At 41.9% G+C, this 20084-nt stretch overlaps 1 protein-coding gene across 2 annotated transcripts in view; it reads right to left on the minus strand.

Moving 5' to 3' along the window:
* The window catches only part of fnip1 (folliculin interacting protein 1), a 35417-nt gene extending 15562 nt beyond the window's left edge, over window positions 1-19855 (minus strand). The window contains exons 1-8 of one of the 2 annotated variants that reach the window (XM_062405902.1): window positions 19679-19855; window positions 8810-8939; window positions 5702-5839; window positions 4990-5090; window positions 4622-4696; window positions 4234-4325; window positions 3317-3400; window positions 731-802 (exon numbers count right to left, since the gene is read on the minus strand). In XM_062405902.1, coding sequence (XP_062261886.1) covers window positions 731-802; window positions 3317-3400; window positions 4234-4325; window positions 4622-4696; window positions 4990-5090; window positions 5702-5839; window positions 8810-8939; window positions 19679-19770 — 784 coding nt within the window. In that variant the 5' untranslated portion in view covers window positions 19771-19855. The remainder of the gene's footprint in view (window positions 1-730; window positions 803-3316; window positions 3401-4233; window positions 4326-4621; window positions 4697-4989; window positions 5091-5701; window positions 5840-8809; window positions 8940-19678) is intronic. The other variant, XM_062405903.1, reaches the window with a different exon arrangement.
* Between the last annotated feature and the right edge of the window lie 229 nt (window positions 19856-20084).

A 20084-nucleotide genomic window follows, 5' to 3' on the forward strand; every position in this document is an offset into this window, starting at 1 on the left:
CGGGTGCGTACGTGTGTGTATCAGAGATAAATAAAGAGCTCTCCAGCCCGACCGCAGAGAGGGAGGAGATGTGAGGACGAGGCTGGAATTAGAAGCTTGTTGAAGAGAAACAGGTTTTCTAAAGCCACTATATTTAACTCTCTGCATGTGACCTGGGATAGAGCAGAAAACATCATTCCACTCGTGACAGTGGTGGTGTTTGTGGAGAGGGGGAAATTGAGCAGAGCAGAGGTTAAGGGTTCAGTTTCCATTGCACAAGGTAATCTTGACCATACAGGCAGTGTCAACAGTCCCACACTGTCTCTCACCCCTGCATCCTCTTCCGTCTCTATGATGTTTGGTTTAAGTACTATAGAATTGTAGGATTGACAGTGGTGATGACACTTCTCTCATTCCTCATCTTTCTCCCTCTGAGTCGTGACTAAGTGTCCACCTGTGGGTCCTTTTTAATGAATGGAAAACTGAGTGCATGTGCATCTGCCTCTTGCATACCACATTAGGGAAGTCACAACCGGTTAAAGTAACCAGTGTTGTGCAACTCTCCACACTCGTGACCTTAAGCAGTGACGTTTGAGCACAAACTTTCTCAAGTGCAAGAGTTCAATAGTTTCCTGGCGCACACTTGATCTTCTCTACAGGAATAAATGTAAACCCCATTCAATGCTCGACAGGACGACAGAGTATGTGTGTAGGTCAATCCGGGCTTTGGCTCCGAGTCTAATTAACCTACCTGACCGGGCGATGCCGCTGTCCCTCTCGTCGTACAGCCCTCGGCCAGGCATGTCCATGGGGTGACTGTGGCCTAGAGGAAGGGAGAAGGAAGAGAGAGAGAGAGAGGGAAATATGTTCAGTGAGGGGAAGGTTGGAAATTGAACAGCGAGGAAATGGGAGGGAGGAAAAAAAATAGGACAAATAAAAAAAAACTGTGAGAAACAGAACAATGTGATCAGCACAATGGAGCACGCAACATGCTGAGGATGCTCTTATCACCACAAGCACAAACAAATACAGTGGCTAAGACTACAGCCATACTGACACGTTGTTTGTTTTAAAACAGCGTTTAAAACTAAGAACAATCTATGTCCACACAAGCATCTTAGCTATCGTGTATCGTGCCGGTGCAAACAGGAATCAGGAGGTCTACGCTGGAGTTGGTTCCTTGCTTGCAGAAAATACACTGAACGAGAAACAGCATTGGTGAAAAGTAAGAGCAGGGATTTTTTTTTCTCGGAGACTGATGAAGAGAAGTAGTGTTTACCACACATCACTGGTAGTCAAGTCATGACTGATGAGAACCAGGTCCAATCAGGAAGCGAATGCCCGTCAATACTAAAACGCGGCACAGGGGTTCTCAAACTAAAACACGGCAAGCAGCGATTTTAAAATTTAAATTTGAATGCGATCAAAAAAGTCCAGAGTAGCATTGACAGCAGAAATAAACAGAGAAGGTACCGCTGACACCTCATCATGTGTGATTGCTTATTAATTATATATTGTAGCACGAAAAATAATATTTCCACGAAAAATAATTTTAACACTATTTGACTATGAATCACACAACTCCTATGTGATGTCCACACAACGAAGGCTCCACACATAAAGATGTTGGACGAGATTGTACAGGGAAATGACTGTTGCTGATTGATTCCCATGCTTTTGGTGCACCCTTTGTTTAGTCAGACCAAAACACAGGAAGTGTCACAAATAGAAAGATAATGCCAAACCCACTGCTGTTGTAATCTGCTGTTGCTCAGCTTCTACAGCAACTGCTGTAATGCAACTTGCTAGAAAAAGCACTACGGTATGAAGTCAATGAGTCTGTTTCTTTATTCTCAAATATCCTTCTCGTAAACTCGGACGAAAATAGGAAAAAGGGCAACCATTGTCTCAGCAGAGATGTGAAAACCAAAAATGCAGCATTTGTGAAGTCGAAAGTACTGATGTCAACTTTTTTTTTTGGTAAAGCAGTCAGAATACGTGTTGCTATACCAAGATTACATAACTAAGAGAACAACCTGCCATGCCAAACTATGGTTGTGCTAAAATGAATAGTGCGCAGGCGGTGTGGGGAAGAGGATATTTTTATAAAAGCATCACTTCACTAGAGTGAGGGCAGAGGGTTTACCCCAGTGACAGGGAGAGAGGAATAGACACTGAATACTTGTAATTTATTTGAATCGTTGCTACTTCCTGTTGCTCGAAATCACCAAATCAAATTGTTTTTAAATCACTGGGGAAAGATTCAGTCGAATTCTTTACAGCAATGATGCGTGGGCAAGGTTTGAAATAATATCGTTTGCAAAAGCACTGCAGTAAGGGTTCAATTATTAGTTTGAAAACAAATGCAAATCGTGTTCTGTAAAAAACAGGTACCTCTATTTTAAGCCTGTTTCACAGTCACTGGCAGATACAGAAGGAGGCTACCTTACTGTACACATTTTAGGAATATTTCTAGCTACAACTGGAATATAATTGGCTTATAGAAAATAGAGTAGTAATTATTAACTAACTACTGCCGAGGCACCCTTGGGCAGGACATTTCACCATCAGCTGGAGAGGTGGAGCTCCTCAGTGTCCCACAACCTCTCTGTGACAAACTGTATAACTGGGTTACGGAGATGTTTAACTTTAGCGGATGCGTATAAATGCATGCATCTCCAGAGGTCTGCGATTGAGCGATTTAATTTACTTTTGAATTTAAATCCACTTAAGTTGAATATTGTTATTATTGTAAAGCCTAGAACAGTTGCCCGCGTATCACAGTCACTATCAGAGACAAAAGGATAGTTTAAGAGATAGTTTAATGAGAGTGAAGAACACATGAAGAAAGGAACTATGAAAACTAAAGCTACTGACACCAGTGAGCACCCATGCACATAATTTCTGCGTGTGTAACACCTACAGGCCTGGGTCAGATAACAGTGGCAGAGATATTAATGATTTATTTGCAAACTCTTTATTGCCGATTAGGTTGTGTACTGACGCAGCCACTAGCAAACCAAAGAAAAAGAGGCTGTTCAAAGCATTACATATTACGAAAAGTGCATTTTTTTAATTATTTGCCATCACCTGAACTTATTATCAAAAGCCCAAATGAAAAACCAAACATAATTGCTGCAGCTATTTTCTGACCCAAGGTATTTGCAAGTGTGCTGTTGCGCCGCATGCTTCAACTATTGCTACTAGTGCAAAAATCACCACACAGCCATGCAGCCGCTGAGAATCTAGGCCTGCACAGCCACTACTACTGCAGCTACAGCCTACACACATACACGTAACCAGCACACATAAGTCGTGGCCGGTTTTAAGCGCCAACCTGAAAAGAAAGACGCGCTCTTGATGAGGCGCAGAGGGCCCTGTTCAGAGAAGGCCCGGCGAGGGCTGCAGAGCTGCGAAAGTCCTGTGCAGCACAAACAAAAACATAGAAAAGAAGAGAAGGAAGAGGGGGGGGAAGACAACAAAAAAAAAACATGAACCATGGTTAGTGAATAAGTGAGGAGGAAGACTAGCAACCTCCTGTTATCTTTACGGTACGTAGTTATGGGAGATCTTTAGTCTGGAATGAAATAATCCCCATCCTGTAGCAGGTCAGTCAGCGGGTTTAACAGACAAACAGGAAGGCTGCTATCACTCACAGAAAACACAAAATTAAAATGATAAATTATACATTTTTGTCTTTTCTGTGAGGATGACAGAGAAAGGCATAACAAAAGCATAGTTTTTGCAGTTCAAGCTGTTATTTATACATTTCATACTGTAAACCAGTCACGGATCGTTTTGATGAGAAACGGCTAGTTTGAGGGTTGCTGGAGCTCTGAAGAGCTTAATGAAGGGAAGCAGTACCAGAGAGTTGATGGCAGTTTTTCCAGTCGGGTTTGTATTCAAATAAGAATGTTAAAGAGTAGGAAAGAAAAACTAAATCTTCTTCCTCCTCACAGCTGTAGAACGACACTCCAACTGCAAAACGCATGTGAAATTCACGTTGCTCATCACTTTGAGTACTTTTTATCATTCTCAAAGTGATGTGATGATGTTAGAAACTAAATCAGATTAAATTTCATTTTTTCAAAAATAAAACGATCTTTGCATTAATCAGATGTGTATCAGACTTTAACTCAACTGAGTTGAGGCTGTTTTTTAAAGAAAAACAGTTCAGCTCCTCTCTACTTTCCTTTCATACGTTATCTAAAAAGAAAAGAGGAGGACTTCGATGCAGCACTGGGTTGCTGTTACCTATGTTTCCTAATAGACTGTTGGGCCCCGTGTTTTGATCAGGCCTTAAGGTGTTGCCATCCTGTCCAATGAACTCCAGGCTATCCTGTAACCTGCACAAGATGAAACAGAAAACAGGGGACAAAAGTTATTATGTACCAACAACACTATTATACTGCACATATACAATTACAACATTCGACAAAAAAGATGACTTCAATTATAACGTTAAAAAAAGCAATGCAACAGTACAGCAAAGTGAAAAACTTCACACAAAAGGACAGATTACAGAAAATCTAAGACAGTAAGAGACACAGACAGTATTGATGTCTGATTTAAACACATGGAACCTTGTGTGTTTGTGTGTGTGTGTGCGTGTGTGTGTGTTTGTGTGTGTGTCTCTGCTTACGTGTTGAGGCTGCCGTACACACTGCCTCCAGTCCTGGCGGTGAATACCTTACTTAGCATCAGCTGAGGTGGTGATCTGATATGATGATAGGACAGGGACAACGGTCATCAGCATATGTGAGCTAACTACTTCTGCTCTTGCACATTTGTGTGCCTTACATATCAAAATAAGTCTCTTTTTCATTTTTCTCTTGAATCGTTTAGTCCTTACTACTTTTGTACAGTAATGTGAATTAAGAATTGGATACTTTGATACTCCACAATAGACCTTCATACTAAATGGCATAATAAACCTGGTCAGAGGATGTGTTTTCATTTTATTTAATTATCAGCTACAAGATGAAAAGCCAGCTTCCCTGTTCTTCTTACCTGATCTGGTGGATTTTCAGTGTGGAGCCTTTGTAACTCATGGCAACAGAGCCGAACATCATTTCCCCCAACATCACCACATCGGACGAGCACCTCGAACCCTGGAGGAGAGAAAACAGTTAGACATTTGGAATGGATGTTTAGAATGGAAGTCATGTAGCAACAAGCCAAACAACCAGGTGAGCTATCGGGTGTCACCTTTCAAAATACAGTATATTGTTCATCTTAAAGATCAATGAACTCCAGAGTGAACAGACTGACAAAGTGAATGCTGCAGGACCTGGATATTCCTATGCACACATGGAATTTGCATGCATATTCCATGTGCACACATGGAATTTGCATGCATAAACATAATGAGTGTATATCACACCATAAGCGTTTGTGAATGCTTAAGTATTAATACTATATAAAAGCAGTAGACGTTTACATTTTACTGTCTTGGCTGATACTACTATAAGTGTGAATCTCTAAGCACAGGTGTGAATGCACACATGACGAACTAAGGGCAACATTCGGAGGTGGAATGTGTCCCAAGTTTAGGCATTTTCTTTTAGCAGTGTGTATAAAGATGTGTCCTCGGCCAAAATGAGGGGCCTCTTATTAAACTGATGTTCCAGTTCGCAAACTAACACAAGAAGAACAAATTGTATAAACTGGCTTTGTCCATGAGATCTGAACTTTTCAGTTCGCCCGAGGGCCTGTGTGTTACCTGGAAGCGGAGACCCTGCTCTTTGGTGTCTTTGGTTTCAGAGGTGCACGAGGAGGAGCTGTCCAAGGAACTGCTGCTGCCACCTGTGGGTCGGAGCTGGCAGCATTTCCCGAACATCTTGACCTGGGCCTCAGTTGTCTGACGAGTACAAAGGCCACACTATGTTAGTGAGGTAACATTTTTTTCTTTTGATCAAGTTCATTCTGCAGCAAGCTCCTAACCTTTGAAGTTGCTTTTTGGTTGGTATTAACTTCTAGCGTTTTTTTTTTTTAAATGTGCAAGTAAGCTGCAGCTCTTTTACATACATCATTAGGATAGATGCCAGTTTCTGTGTCGTATACACATTAGTAAACATCATTGAAATAAAAAAATTCTGTACAATTCCGTTGATGCTCTGACATTGTAGGCCGTCCCAAAATAAAAAATATATCCCAATTATAAAGTTAACTTTTGGAAATCATAAACTGAATTGAACTCATCATTTGATCAAGTAAAAAGACCACAGAAGCATAATCCAGGAGCACTTGTGTAAACAGCAAACTAAATTGTGAGCTCAATCAGCCTGTGTCATGTGCCTTCCAAACTTGGCAGCCTATTGAAGAGGAATGCATTTGGGTCTGTGGGAAGGGAAGGGGGAGGGTGTGAGTCTCAGTTTGCGTGTGCGTATGCATGCTGTTTAGCTGGACTCTGGTAATGGCTCACTGGAATTCACTGTTTCTGATAATGTTAAGAGAAATGAAAAGATATAGAGACGGGAGAATGAGAGGACGGCAAAGAAAAACAAAGAACGATCGTTTTGCTTCATTGCTCTATATATAGTATATATATATATATGTATGCAGTTTGTTTAAACTGCAGATATGTACATTTTCTGTTCACGCTTATCAATATCATGACTGATTTCTTAATAAACACACATGGTAATAAAGCCACACTGATTCAGAGTGAGCTTGTGCTCAACTGTGTACATGGGTGTGTGCGTGTCCGCTGCAGTGCAGCATGAAGTGTGTACACAGGAGCCAGCAGCATGTGACTGCCAGTCATATGACTCTTTCTGGAACTCGTGAGCGAGCAGCACTGCAATCATTTCCTCCCTCTCCCTCCCTCCCTCCCTCTCTCTCTCTACCAGTAGAACTTCATCCCTCTAATTCCTGCAGCTGTTTCTCTTTCAGCAGATAATTTTTCTAGCTTTTTTTCTCTATGTTCTATTATTTTCCCTGTGTTTCTTCACTCTAAGCTCTCACTACATGAAATCCTTGTTACGCTATTCTGCCTTCTCTCTGACCCTCTGTGTTTCCCTTGTATCTGCTTGTTATCTCTCCAAAATAAATACCTCTGACTTGACAAAAAATAAACAAACTAAACAAAAAGACAAACAGCCATCATGTGATAGAAGTCACACGGTAGCTGGCAAAGACCTAACAATGCAGAATGCACCAAGAATATTGGCATCGGACTAGGTAACACACGCACGCACACGCACACACAGCAGGGCATTAACTCCTCTCATTACTCTTACTGCATTTTGGGAGCTCACAAATGTCGCTATGCAGACACACACAAACACCCCCACAAACTGCATAACTCTCCTTATTGCAGTTCTATATCTGGCACCAGTTCTTTCTGAAAGTAGCGCTTAAGTAAATCCATGTGTATGAGATGAGAAAGTTGTGCAAGCAGACCACCGGATTTCCAATGTCAGGGTCACATTCAGTTTGTCAGCATGAGGTGGGCTTGTGTGTGTAGGTGGACTGAAAGTCAGGCAGGTTTAGAGACAGAAGAGATTATGTTATAGAGAGCAAGATCGTCAGATAAATGTATAGAGACAGAGGGCAGTCATCGGGACATTAGCGATGGGCATATTTAGGAGACAGAAAGACAAAAGGGTTAGAAAAAAACCTACCGAAGAAGTGAGCAAATTTTGAAATGGTAGATAGAGAACGAGAGGAAACATTCAGACAATGCCAGAGTAAGATGAAGACAGATGAGAGAGAGGCAAAAAGGCAGACTGTCAGCGAGTGACGCTGCCGTCATGTGAGGATGAAAGAATGCTGCTTACACATGGGCTGTCAGCAGAGGCTATAATTATTGGAGATAAGAGAACCAGAACAAACCGCCCAGGGCTAGAGAGGAACACCCAGGAGTGGAATGAAATTATCAGGTGTATTATTCAAAAATTTTAAAGAAGACAATTGGTGACCATGTATCATCGTTTGGTGGTAATGTCAGCCGGCAGGTGCTGTATGGAGGACAAGCACACACACAGACACCTCATGTTTGATGGCTATTGTTGTACAAACCCTGATTAGATTGCAACACTGTGGTAAACAGTGTTTTTGTCCTCACGTGTCACTGGGTGTGTTAGCAATTTATCAAAGCTTCAAAGGAGATCTGACACTCACACAAAATCAAATGACCGTTTGACGTACTAAATGTATCTAATTGACAGAGACCTTCACCCTTTTGCCATGTACTTCCTCCCATTTATAAATTAAGAAAGTAAACACCAAAACAAAAGTCTGCTTCATTAACAAAAATATCACGCTAACAAACAGGATTGGTGCATTGACATTCCCTGCCCTCCACTTTTGATCCCTAGGTCAAACACTTCAGTGAATGTGCCATGTGGCGTCCTGCAGGATAAGGTGTAACTTGTGTCCTCTGAACAACATGACAGTCACATGACTGCAGTAGGACCTCGTGCCTGTGTCACTATCGCTCCGCCTGTGCTCGCCTCTGTCTCTCTGTTGTTATCTTAACTCATCTGTTCTGACTGACTGTCAGCCCTGAAAGTCAAAGGTTCGGCAAATAACATCAAATTAATGACTTCCACATATTTTAAATGCTCCCTGAGAAATAATTGACAAATCTGTTTTTATTATAGCATTGGAAATTTGAAATTAAAATAGGAAAAATAATTGTATCATCTAACCAGGTTATATATATATATTGTATGTACTATTAAGGACACTTGGTATAACTAAAGCACTAAGCTGACACTTTGAATAACAACAAAACCTGGAGCCTAGTATTTTATTTTTTTCAAATCTATTATAGAGAAACAACACACAGACACACACACAAACACTCAGCAGACATGTGACTTACGGTGATGGGAGTTTCCTCCGTGCTCCTCTTTTTGGCATTGGAGTCGAAGAGGACATTTCTGCCACGCCTCTCACAGTCCTGGTACACTATCAACCTGATCTGACTGGGCTCCAGCTGGGGAAGTGGCCAGCTAGATAGGTAGAATAGATAGCAGACAGAGGGATACAAAGAGGGAGAGAGGGTGGAAGGTGGGAGAGAAAAACAATTTATTAGAGTCAATATATTAAACTATAGTTATTCAATAAACCCTGCATAGGAGGGAAAATACTCCATCACTAATTAACTGTAAATGAAAACTGCTTGTGATTTAAGACATTTCATTCAATAGTATAGTTCCAAAAGCCATACGAGAAGGAACCTGGCACTAAGCAGCCAGGAAAAGGTCAAGTACTGATTTACAGTGTACCCACGTAACATGTAGCCACTGCAGACAATCATCCTGCTATTTAGACCTTTTCTTTATCAATATAAGGAAAATGTTTTTCGGTGCTTAATATATACATTATTTTGCTCCTCTGTACTTTACATTCACAGTTAAACATGTGACAGTGACCTAGTAAAACCAGTCTGCAGCTCTACAAAAGGAAAAAGAACCGCAGATTCGCCATTAATACTTTCCTTTCTGCCACTACTGCAATAAGTGGGTGAGTGATTCGATTTGACTCGATTATGACTTGATAATGATATTCCTATTTATTCCCAGTAAGACGCAAGTCCTTAAATAATGAGATCAAATGTATTCCAGTTCTTGGAGATTTAGGATAATAAAGCGTTGTAGACTCTCATAGTGGTACATTGTCTGTAGCAGCAAAATACTGGACAACAGTGAAGTAATATTTAAGCCATTTTCGCTGCCGGCCTCCTCTCCATGCTTGTTGCTAGGTAACCTGTGGTTTCATACAGCTCATCTTATTCATCTCGAATAATATTGTGAATGAACTGGTTGGAAAACTTCCCCTGCATCCAACCCACTATGTGTACTTGCAGGTCACCACAGGACTCTGACAGTCCCCTGTGGTTTTGGAGAAACCAAGTCCCCTCCCTGGTTGAGTTGGGAGGAGATGACAAGGGACTGGACCCACAGATAAGATGGTGGAGGATTTCTGTCTGATTCGACCGATAGATGGGTCGGGCAGATAAGCCTTTTATTGGGGAACAGGGTGGCTCCCTCGCACATTAATTTATAGGAAGTGTGTTGGTTGAAATGAGTGGAAAAGGAACAGTTACATCCTTTTTACATTCAGGCAAAAGGGCATTTAAAGGAAGCGTTTCAGCTGTTGGTCAGTGGGCCTTGATAAGTCAGGGAACACAACGGAAAGAGAGAGAAGGTCTAGTACCAAGTATCCAAGCTACTATTTACAAAAGACAGGTGTCAAAGTATGACTAGCATTCTTGGAGACAAAACAATGCAGTTTTGCAAGAGAGGAGGGAGTGGGGAGGGGAGGTGAAGGGGAATCATGTGCATGAGCCACAGTGTTAACTTGTCAAACTAAGGTCGTTTTTAAACAGGGCTATAAGGAGGAAATAACATTTCTGCATAGAAACATCTCCTGCTTTCACTCATTTAGCACAGTTTCTTTCTACTTGCCAGAGATTCTGCCGACCAATATGGACCAAAACCACCATCTGAATTTAAATTAGGTTTTGTGGACAGTCAACAACTGCTGCACAGTTTTTCCACACGGCTATGTGTGTGTGTTTTTATGTGTGTATGTTCATGTGTGTGCGTGTGTGTGTGTGTCTGTGTGTGTCTGTGTGTGTGTACTGTAGCTCCTGTCTTGTGTTCTCAATTTCCTTAAACATCTGTGCTGTTATTAAGATGAAACACTGGTCAGTATAGTCAATACAAAATCTTAATTATTGTCTTACTTAAATTAAGTGTACCTAATGTAGGAGGGTCAACGTACCCATCTATTGTCTGAGATGGTTCTGGCTATGCACAACATGTTGCTGCTGGAATGTGCCAACTTCCATCCTGTGCAAACAGGCTACAGGCCATTATTTGATGAGACGTCACTGACCTGACTGTGACTCCCATCTTCCACTGCTGTGGTGACTGATCTCATCACTCGACATGCATCATCCCACCTGGGTTTGCATACTGATTCCTAATATGTCAATCACTGTGTCAGATGGTCTACCCTTAGACTGAGCTGTACTGGAAGTTCATGTTCAATTGCTTTAGAAGAAGGAAAAAATATCTTGAGATTTTTCCCTTGGTTGCTTCTGGAGGGAAGACCCACCCTCTTACCCAGCCATGTGGTATATGGTTGACGTAATGCCTGCCTGGCCTACATAATGAGCTCAAATCGCATTGTGTGGGAATGGCTCAATATTCACTTGTGCATAAGATTACACATCCCTCTTTTCAATTGTACCGACTGCCTTTCGGTATTGTATTCTGTTAACCTTCGCTTGCTTCAAAGATTTAAAGGGTTTACAGCGTTTGCCCCTTCTAATATATATGTAAAGGACAAAATCCTGTTCCCTTTCTGGCAAAGTATGGGTGTTGTTGATCAGCCCAGAGGCAATCTGTATAATTTGCCACCAAGCTCACTGCTCCCTTTATGTTAAACATAACAGAGATGCAAGGAATAACCACAGGAAAGGAAGAAGTGAAATGAAATACAAAGACCATTTATAAGCACCAAAGATATTTCTAATGAGCAAAAACAGATTGGCCTCGCAAGAACAGCGTGAGTGAAATAACAGACAACCAAAGCTTTGTGCGATGCAGGAAAATAAGTATGATGAATGAGAAAAAATGCGGCTGTGGACGACTTGGAGGATGGAGACAAAAGCAACGCTAAGCATAGATAATTAGAGTAAAGGTCACAGAAAACAGAAACTCAGGCAGAAAGCATCTGACAGAGACAGAAAAGCATCTGAGAGAATAGACAAGGCGGAGTGAGAGCGAAGGAGGAAGTGTCCCATCAGTGAGCTTGTGACAGTCACAGCGTTGACACAGGAGAGAGGGGAGTCATTCATAAAAGCAGCACATGACTTCATGACTGTTACATACTTGTTCTGCTTTGACCTCGATTGTCTTAACCAAAAGTGACTCAAAAATTCTCACATGCACACACACAAGGCAGGTATTCATTCCCTCGGACAACCTGTTGATCTCAGATCAGAAAGGATCAGCTGATGTTTTGTTTCGGTCACACGTTTGAATTCAAAGACGCCAACAAGCCCAGTCTAAAGTCTTTTGAAATGATTCACTTAACAAACGATATCTGATCAGAGATTAAGGATTTTTCAAATGGCAAATCTCTTTGACCTGAAACTCCACCCAAACATGAAATGCATTTACTTTTCTTTTTTTTTGTCCCAAAACAAAAAAGGCATGCTTCACCACAAAATATGTTAATCCACATTACATAACATAACTCCCACAAAAGACAAATCTATCTTGGTCATCAACGCACATTCTTCGAGCTGCCACATCGTCCAGCTGGAGAAACTGCCGCAGGTTGCCAACAATTAGCCTAAATTAAAAAGGAACCAACAACACCCACATTGTTCTCAAACCTCCTTTCAACTAGCACCATGCCCACTTGGATGCATGTAAGCCTGGTACATGACCAGTTCCTACCTGGGCATCATCGCGAGTCTGCCAGTCTTTCCCCAGCCTTCTCTGTTCCTCTCTCTCGTCCTCCCTCTATTCCTATTCCTCTCTCTCTCCTCTCCTCTCTTTGCCAAAGCAGGGTCTAAGAATAGCAGTGAACTAAATTCACACAACAACATGAGACTGTCAGGTGATCGCAGGAGCACTGCTGTGTTTGCCGGACAGTGCAGCGGCAGCGACAGCAGCGAGCCTGGACTGCCAGAGAGCGCTGTGATGAGAGAGAGTGACAGTGGGGATTTGTTTGTGGTTTGTTTTTCTAAATCCTGCTCTTTTGTCCCGCTCTCCCTTGTAGTCCCTCTTGTCCTTCCATCTGTCTTTCTTTCCTCAATACATTCAAAACACATACTGTAGGTGCAAATGTGCTATCAGGGCACTTAAAGACATTTTTCAAAGAAGGAGCAGGGAAAAAAATAACTCAAAGAAGTCAGACTGTTCTGAGTGAAAACTTCCCAGACTTGTATTATTCTTTAAATCCTGCTTTACAGAAAAAGGGAAAGTGAATGGATTTGTTATTAAAGTCTGTAGAAAGGAGAGAAGTAACCTGTGGGTTAGTGGAAACAACTGAAAGTATTGTCACCACAAAATGACGTTATCTGCCACAAAACGACACATTCACTGATTTATCTTAGAAAGTGGACATTCAAAAAAAGGTCAATTATCGTTAGGGAAATTAAAATCCAGAAATTGGTTAATGGGAATACCAATTCCATACTAATGGGGCTACATATCTTGGATAGTGGTTAATAATAAGATAATAATATTTTTTTTAAATTGACAGTTATACATACTGTACAACCTTGACTGAAGCAGAGAGTCATAGCCGTTCATGGCCAAAGTGAATTCTTTTGAAAGGTCACAACAAAGCAATCCGATTTCTTTGACTATAGCGACTACACTGACATCAGCCTACTTACTGACCTCGAAGACATCTGGTACTCTCCCCACTGCTACTGTACCTCATGTGTGTGTGTGGGTGTGTGTGTGTGTGTGTGTGTGTATGTTAGTATTTGTTTGAGGCTGATAGACAGTTACATAAATATCCCCTCAGTCCATGCTATGTGACGTTCTTCCGGCTGTGAGTGACAGAGGTCTCTGTAAGCTCCGGTACCTTGGCCTTACAACTATGACACACTTTTTTTAACAAACGTTTTAGCACCTGATGTTCAATGCTGCCACGAAGCAAATTTGAGCTGTTAACAAGTACATCAAAGTTTATATAGGTTATATACATTCAGACACTTAACTTGTAAAGGCTTGAAGAAGCTTAGGGTAGTAAGGACCTCACTAACGGCCTGTGAACACATCAATGTGTTGGAGACAGACAGATATGAAATGTGTTAACACTCTAACAATCTAGGTAGTGTGGGAGTAGTACATGTTTACTAAGCTACGACACTAATGATCAATAACAAAAACCATAAGTAGTTCCAGCTGCAGCTTCCCAGGTCTACCTGGTACCGAGATTTAATCTGGTCGGTAAAACCAACAAACACGTTGCTAGTTCCGCGTATCAGCTGTAACTAATTAACTTGATAGCAGGCCTAAATTAAACTTGTCTGTTGACAGTTTGTGTGCACACGGCTGTCAATGTTGTGCGAGTGTGTCTGCAGGTCCAACGGAGTGACACATCTTTAGTGTTACACTGGATCGGGGCCAAAAAAGCTTTGATTGTGTTGCTGGTGATGGAGCTTTAATATACATGTATGGGGGATGATGTTATTGAAATCTGTTGCTCATTCTGTGCTGTGATGCTATTTTCCCATGAATCAGAGTAAGACAACTATGACTAGATATACATCACTGGAGAGAAACTGTCTCTCAGTTCTCACATGTAATCTCTTAGAAGTCTTTGACATTATCAAAGACTGTACGTGCAGATTTTTATCTTGAACTACACACCTTAATACTTCGACTAGAGATTGGAGTATCTGTGTTATACAATGCGTGTTGTGCTGAAAATTAACACCCAACAGATTGACCACACTTTTGATACTGGAGAGCCCACTTATTGAAAGGTGAGACTCAATGCAGTCTTGTGACGTTAACACAAGTGCTGCGCCTTGAGCTAACAATTATTCAGCTATGGCTACACTCTAGAAGGGAGAGACTCGCTCGAGGAGCAGGCCCACATGGCCTGGAAGCACCTGACTACCTGCATATCTGCTAGTTTCAATGCTGGTCGTATTGCATTAAAGGACTTCTGCATTCCAGCAGTCACATGATGCTGACTGGGGGTGAGGATGCGGCAATGGACATGACTGCTCCCAGAGCTACAATCTGTTTGGCTGGTTGGCTCTAAGGACTCGGCTTGAATCAATCATCATTTTTAGAGTCAAAGGGAATCTTTGTCGTTGTAGATGACAGACAGAACCCATAATGTCATCTTTATTTAGATTTTTACACTGTGTTCGCGCCTGTGTCAACTTGTGACTATTTGCACACTAGTGCTGTTCCTGTGCTGTGTTACAACACAGGGAGGATCACAAAGGGGCTGATAAGAGTAATGAGTGCGTGACTCTGTCGCACAGAATCACATGAACGAGTCATCAAGTTAAACAGGAGGGAGGGGTGGAAGCGAAGTGGAAGTCAGGGTCTATGGTCAATTTAGCTTTTGGGGTGAAAAGCAGATTTCCCTTAATGCCATTAGAGCAACAAGTATTAAACAAGAACATTTCTCTTCGTTCCGTTTATGAATTAGAGGGCTAAGAACTGTCATGGGACATCTGTGATTAATTGCCCAGCTTTGACACAAAGTGATTTGGTTTTACTTTCAGGATCACAGCAGATTGGTGCAAAAACTAAATCTGAAATCAGGCATTATCCTCACTTGAAAGATAACTGTGGGAAAATGCAATGTTCTACAATAAAGCCATTTCTATAAAATATGTCTGGTAAATAAATCACCTTGAAAAAGAAACACAATCTAGGTCTCAATCTCAGGTAAATAGTTGAAATGAAAGAAAATATTAAAAGTCAAGTACATCATGTATTGATCTATTTGTTTTTGAGAGCAGTCTACCAATGCAGTATGACCTAGAGTAAACACTATTATCAAGACTAACACTGGACGCTGCAGGAAGGGGAACAAATCTCCACTGGAAGTTGAATTTCCAGTATATTGTATCTATTCCCACTGAAAACTATTTGAAAATGAAACAAAGTTAATGTCCAAATCACTTTAAGAGTAGTATAACAGTCTGCTTTCAGTGTTGCTCTGGTTCTTTGAATTGTTTATGAGGCCCCTCCGCCCTTGTATTACGTATCAGCATATTAGCTGAGAGAGAGGAAACTCATCACAAACAAATCCAATACAAACTGCTCCAAAAAGTCACTAAACTACAGAATAAACATTTAACTTGATTTCATTGTCAGTATTATCATTGGTCAGTTAGGTCATATATCAGTTTACTATGAATCAAGAAAGGCCTACAAACCAATAATCCATCATCTAAAACACCTAACAAAAATGATCCTACAGTGTGTGTGATGTGATGAACCTTTTCACAGATGTCCCTGCAATGTTATGAGGACAGAGAGACCTAACTAGATGTAAAGCAGGAATACTAGCGCTCACCAAAATGCTGGTGTGTGTTTCAGATGTGTACGTGGCTTTTATGTAGTTAAGTTAGAGTTCTGAGAAGCCTGAGTGTGGCCACTTTAAATAGTCTTGATAGGAACCTGGTGACAGCCGCTGTCTTTACGAAACCCTGGCAGGCCTGTAGCTCACAAACACACATGGAAAAAAGCAGCTTTGCAATGCAAAGCTATAAAATATATATTCATTTGTTTTGCTGAATTGATTTTCATATATCATGTATTTAAAAAGAGTTTGAGGCAAACACACACATAACCCTCTCCCTGTCATGTGATCAATCCCCAAACATGAAATCTCCAAAAATGTCACACAAGGTTGTAGTTTTATTCCGGCAGTCAAGGTTCAAAAAGAACATTATAACCGCTAGCTTAAAAAAAGGCTTAATTATTACTATTATTTCTCATTAAGACAGGCATGATATTGTTCAATTAATGTGTCAAATAAATATCAAAGTCAAATGTTTTTCTGAAAAGTGTGTTAATATTCAGATATCAGCATCACCTCATCTGTGTATACCTTCTAAAAAAATATTTTTTTGAGGACTTACAAAATAATGTGTGTTAACAAAAAGGTTGGGTCCCACCCATCCCATCGTCTCTGTGCACACAACCTCAATTTTACCCTCTGGGCTGAACGTGACCGAGGTCAAGAAGGAAGTTTCCTCAGCCGGTAGCAGTGAGAGGTCAACAGTCTGAGAGTGGGTGAGCAGGACAAAGCTATTGGCTGAGAATCAGTCCTCTGACTGACCACAGGAGCTCCCAGTGTAATGTACAATATGCTGTTCCCCAGTCAGGTGCCACAGCCAGGGAAACAGGCCAGGCTTTTTGGGCTTTCCTGCTAGGGTCAGCCAACCTGCTGCCCTCTGTGGTATTCTCGAGGGCACTGGGACAGGGCTTCGGGCGCAGGGTGATCGTGTTGCAGAACAACAAAAAGTTATTTTTCAAATTCCAATTAGTCGTCTTCAAGGCTTTTGATAAGTAAGTTAGTCAGATAAATTAGTTTAATACAGTATGAGATAAAACTCAATATTTGAATGTTAAGAAACAACTATTTTGTATTTCTTAAATTTTGTCATATATAAAAAAAACTTTAATAAAGCTTAAGGGAGTTCTGATTCCAGTGCGCAGCTACTTTTCTATTTTTATCAACCTGCCAAAGGTGTTAAGTGAGTGTCTTTAAAGTTTTAGTTCTAAGGACTGCCACAACATACCAAGCCAAATCCATTCAAAATACCTGCTCTCTTACATAAGCATTCCAGAGCGAAAACAAATACAAAAACAGGAGGTCAAGCTGCAGGTTTAAAACATTACTTTTCACATGAAGATTAGAGAATATTGTGAATGTGTTCATCTCCACCTAACTGTCAATTGTCTTCAATCACAATTTATCCTCTTTTATATCCATCCTTTAAGTGTATCCTCTCAGTTCTTGACAATCAAAATGCTGCCCTACGATTATTTAATTTACTCCCCTCCCATCATCCATGGCCATAATTCCTTTCTTCCACTCTGCCTCTCTCATCCTTCACTTTCCAAATTATATATTGAATTCTTTCCCCCAACCCTTCCTCAGCTATTTTCCCCTCATTCTGAATACCAAACCATCTCAAAATCTATGTTTTAGCCTTTCCCTTCTACTAGAAAGTTTCCTCTCCATCAGTCTCTCCTTCCCCTTGCCTTTGTCCCCTCGCAGTTCTGCCCCCTCCAGGGCACTTCATGCCTGATGAATGGGGAGCTCATGCCAGAGGTATGAGGAGCGCAGCTGACCACTGAGTTAACCGAAACGCCTGCTGTCTGCCTGTTTGCTCTAGGCTTGAAGCCAGCTAGCCACACACACATTTATATCACTGGGCAGTGGGCACAGGGCACCTTTAAGGTCAGGGAACGTGCTCTGGCAAAGACACGGGCCAAAGTGCAAGTGGCACCATAAGGAGGTGAGGTTTCAGTACAGTACTGGTGCGTATATTTCCCTGTGGGTGGCGACACCGGAGCAACATTTTCCAATGCAAGGGTATTTAAAACTAATAGGATAACTTTTCCCCTGACCTGAACCTTACCCCCTATATACGTGTCAGAATATACACAGGGAAACTGCAAATCATCTCTGGGAGTATAGAGTATCCTCCAAGCCAGCTCAGTGATGCATTGCTCAGTCAGGTGGAATTTAACCCTTGGGTATTTCAATAACAAGCACTTAAACTGCTTCTGATGACACTGTGTCATGCTTCAACTGCATGGATTTACTTTCTATCTCAAATCAAATGCAGTTCAAGACAAGTTTTGATATCATCTGTTTGTTATACATGCAGCACCCTCTGTTATTGATGCACAATATGATGATAAGCATGTTATAATTAGACAAAAGTGTGTCGTATCAGTGCTAAATAGATGATTATGAAAAAATTACCTAATGCATCAATACAATGTATCTTGTAACATGATAGAAAATAGCCCATCTTCTTGTGTCTCTCATCCACTAAAAGAGGTTGAATTGGACATTAGTGTGTTTGTGTGTTTTCAATCGTTTTTACAGAACAACTTTCATTGAAAGCAATATAACAAAGGTGCATAAATATCAATATAATCCAAAGCGAGCAGGTTTAACACATAATTGAGCCGACTCAAATTGTTGAACGTTTAAACCCACAGCCTGCACTCTGGGGCAGAAATCTGTCTAATCTGTCTTTAAACTGACAATAACACATAATTATCATCGCTATAGGCAGACATGGCTTTTTATAATCTTGCCCATATCATCCAGCCAGCGTGGCTCTGTGTGTCTGGTCTGCACCAATGCAGCAGTCTCCTATAGGACACGTTTGGTTCGTGCATCACTAGTGTAAACTAGACGTGCACACAAAAACACCCACATCCGTCGCTTTATGCGCAATAACCACCGATGTCTCTACATTGTGTGCATCCCCGGTCTGCAGCGTGTGTAGTGAGCCTGGAGGAGGATTCGCCCCCGGGACCTTGTCTGTCATCAGTGACCGACTGAAGCGATCACATGTGCGCCTGCACCCGAGCACACAGTGTCCTCCCAGTGGGGTTACACCACCGTCGGGATGGAAAGCACTTGTACCAAGTTAACGTGGGATGAAGGTGTGGGGGTGTGGGGGTGTGGGGGTGGGGGAGGGCCTGACTTGATCTCGTTAGCGCCCAGGTTTCAGCTGATCCGGGGAGAGGAGGGATGGGGGGGAAACAAAGGAGGAAGACAACAACACTTGCTTCTCCAACTTCTGAACCATAACATCCCCCCCAGCTGTAGCTCCAATGGGAGAAAGACGCGTTTATTATCAACCTATTGACGGTTTTATGTTCCAACACTACACGGTAAGCGGTGGATAAAAACACAGCGTCGGCCAGGCGAGTCCCACCGGGAGACGGCGGCGTGTTGCAGCTGCCCCGCTAACGTCTGGTGCTTAGCATTAGCCTGCTAGCTAACCCCCACCGACAGGACACAACACGTTGCCTCGTGAAGCTGCGACCAAAGCCCCGCAAGGTGTTCACCTGTACACGCGGCTGCGGACTAAACGTGTCAGCGAGGACACACGGAAACAAAACACACGCTGCGCACACACAAACACACACACACATGATGGCGAAAGTGTCAGTGAAAGGTTGAGCACGAGCAGGACGTGGCTGACCTGAAAGCGGGGTCCTCTCTGCTGCATCTCGGCGGCGGCGACGAAAAAGCGTTTCTCTTGTTGAAAAGTTTCTGGAAGAGAGTCGGGGGCATCTTGTCTTTTTTTTTTTAAACAACGCCCGGCGCAGAAAGCCTCTCTCTTCAAACCCGAGAGCGAAGCTCGCTCCCTGAAACTGCCTCCATGGATGTCACAGTCATATGACAGGCATTAGTCACAGGGCTGCTTGGTAACCAGCTACCCTTTTTTCTCATTGGCTGACGTTTCATTACTACAAAATAGCCGATTGGTCGCTATTTTGGGCCGCTTTACCACGTGGTGCGTGGATTCGCTTGTGTTGATGTTTTGTCGGGGATCGTGACGGCGTGAAATTTATTTCCAGAAAATCAGACAGGCGCTGCTGCAAAGA

The sequence above is a fragment of the Platichthys flesus genome, chromosome 15 (assembly GCF_949316205.1).
Source record: "Platichthys flesus chromosome 15, fPlaFle2.1, whole genome shotgun sequence".
Lineage (NCBI taxonomy): Eukaryota > Metazoa > Chordata > Actinopteri > Pleuronectiformes > Pleuronectidae > Platichthys > Platichthys flesus.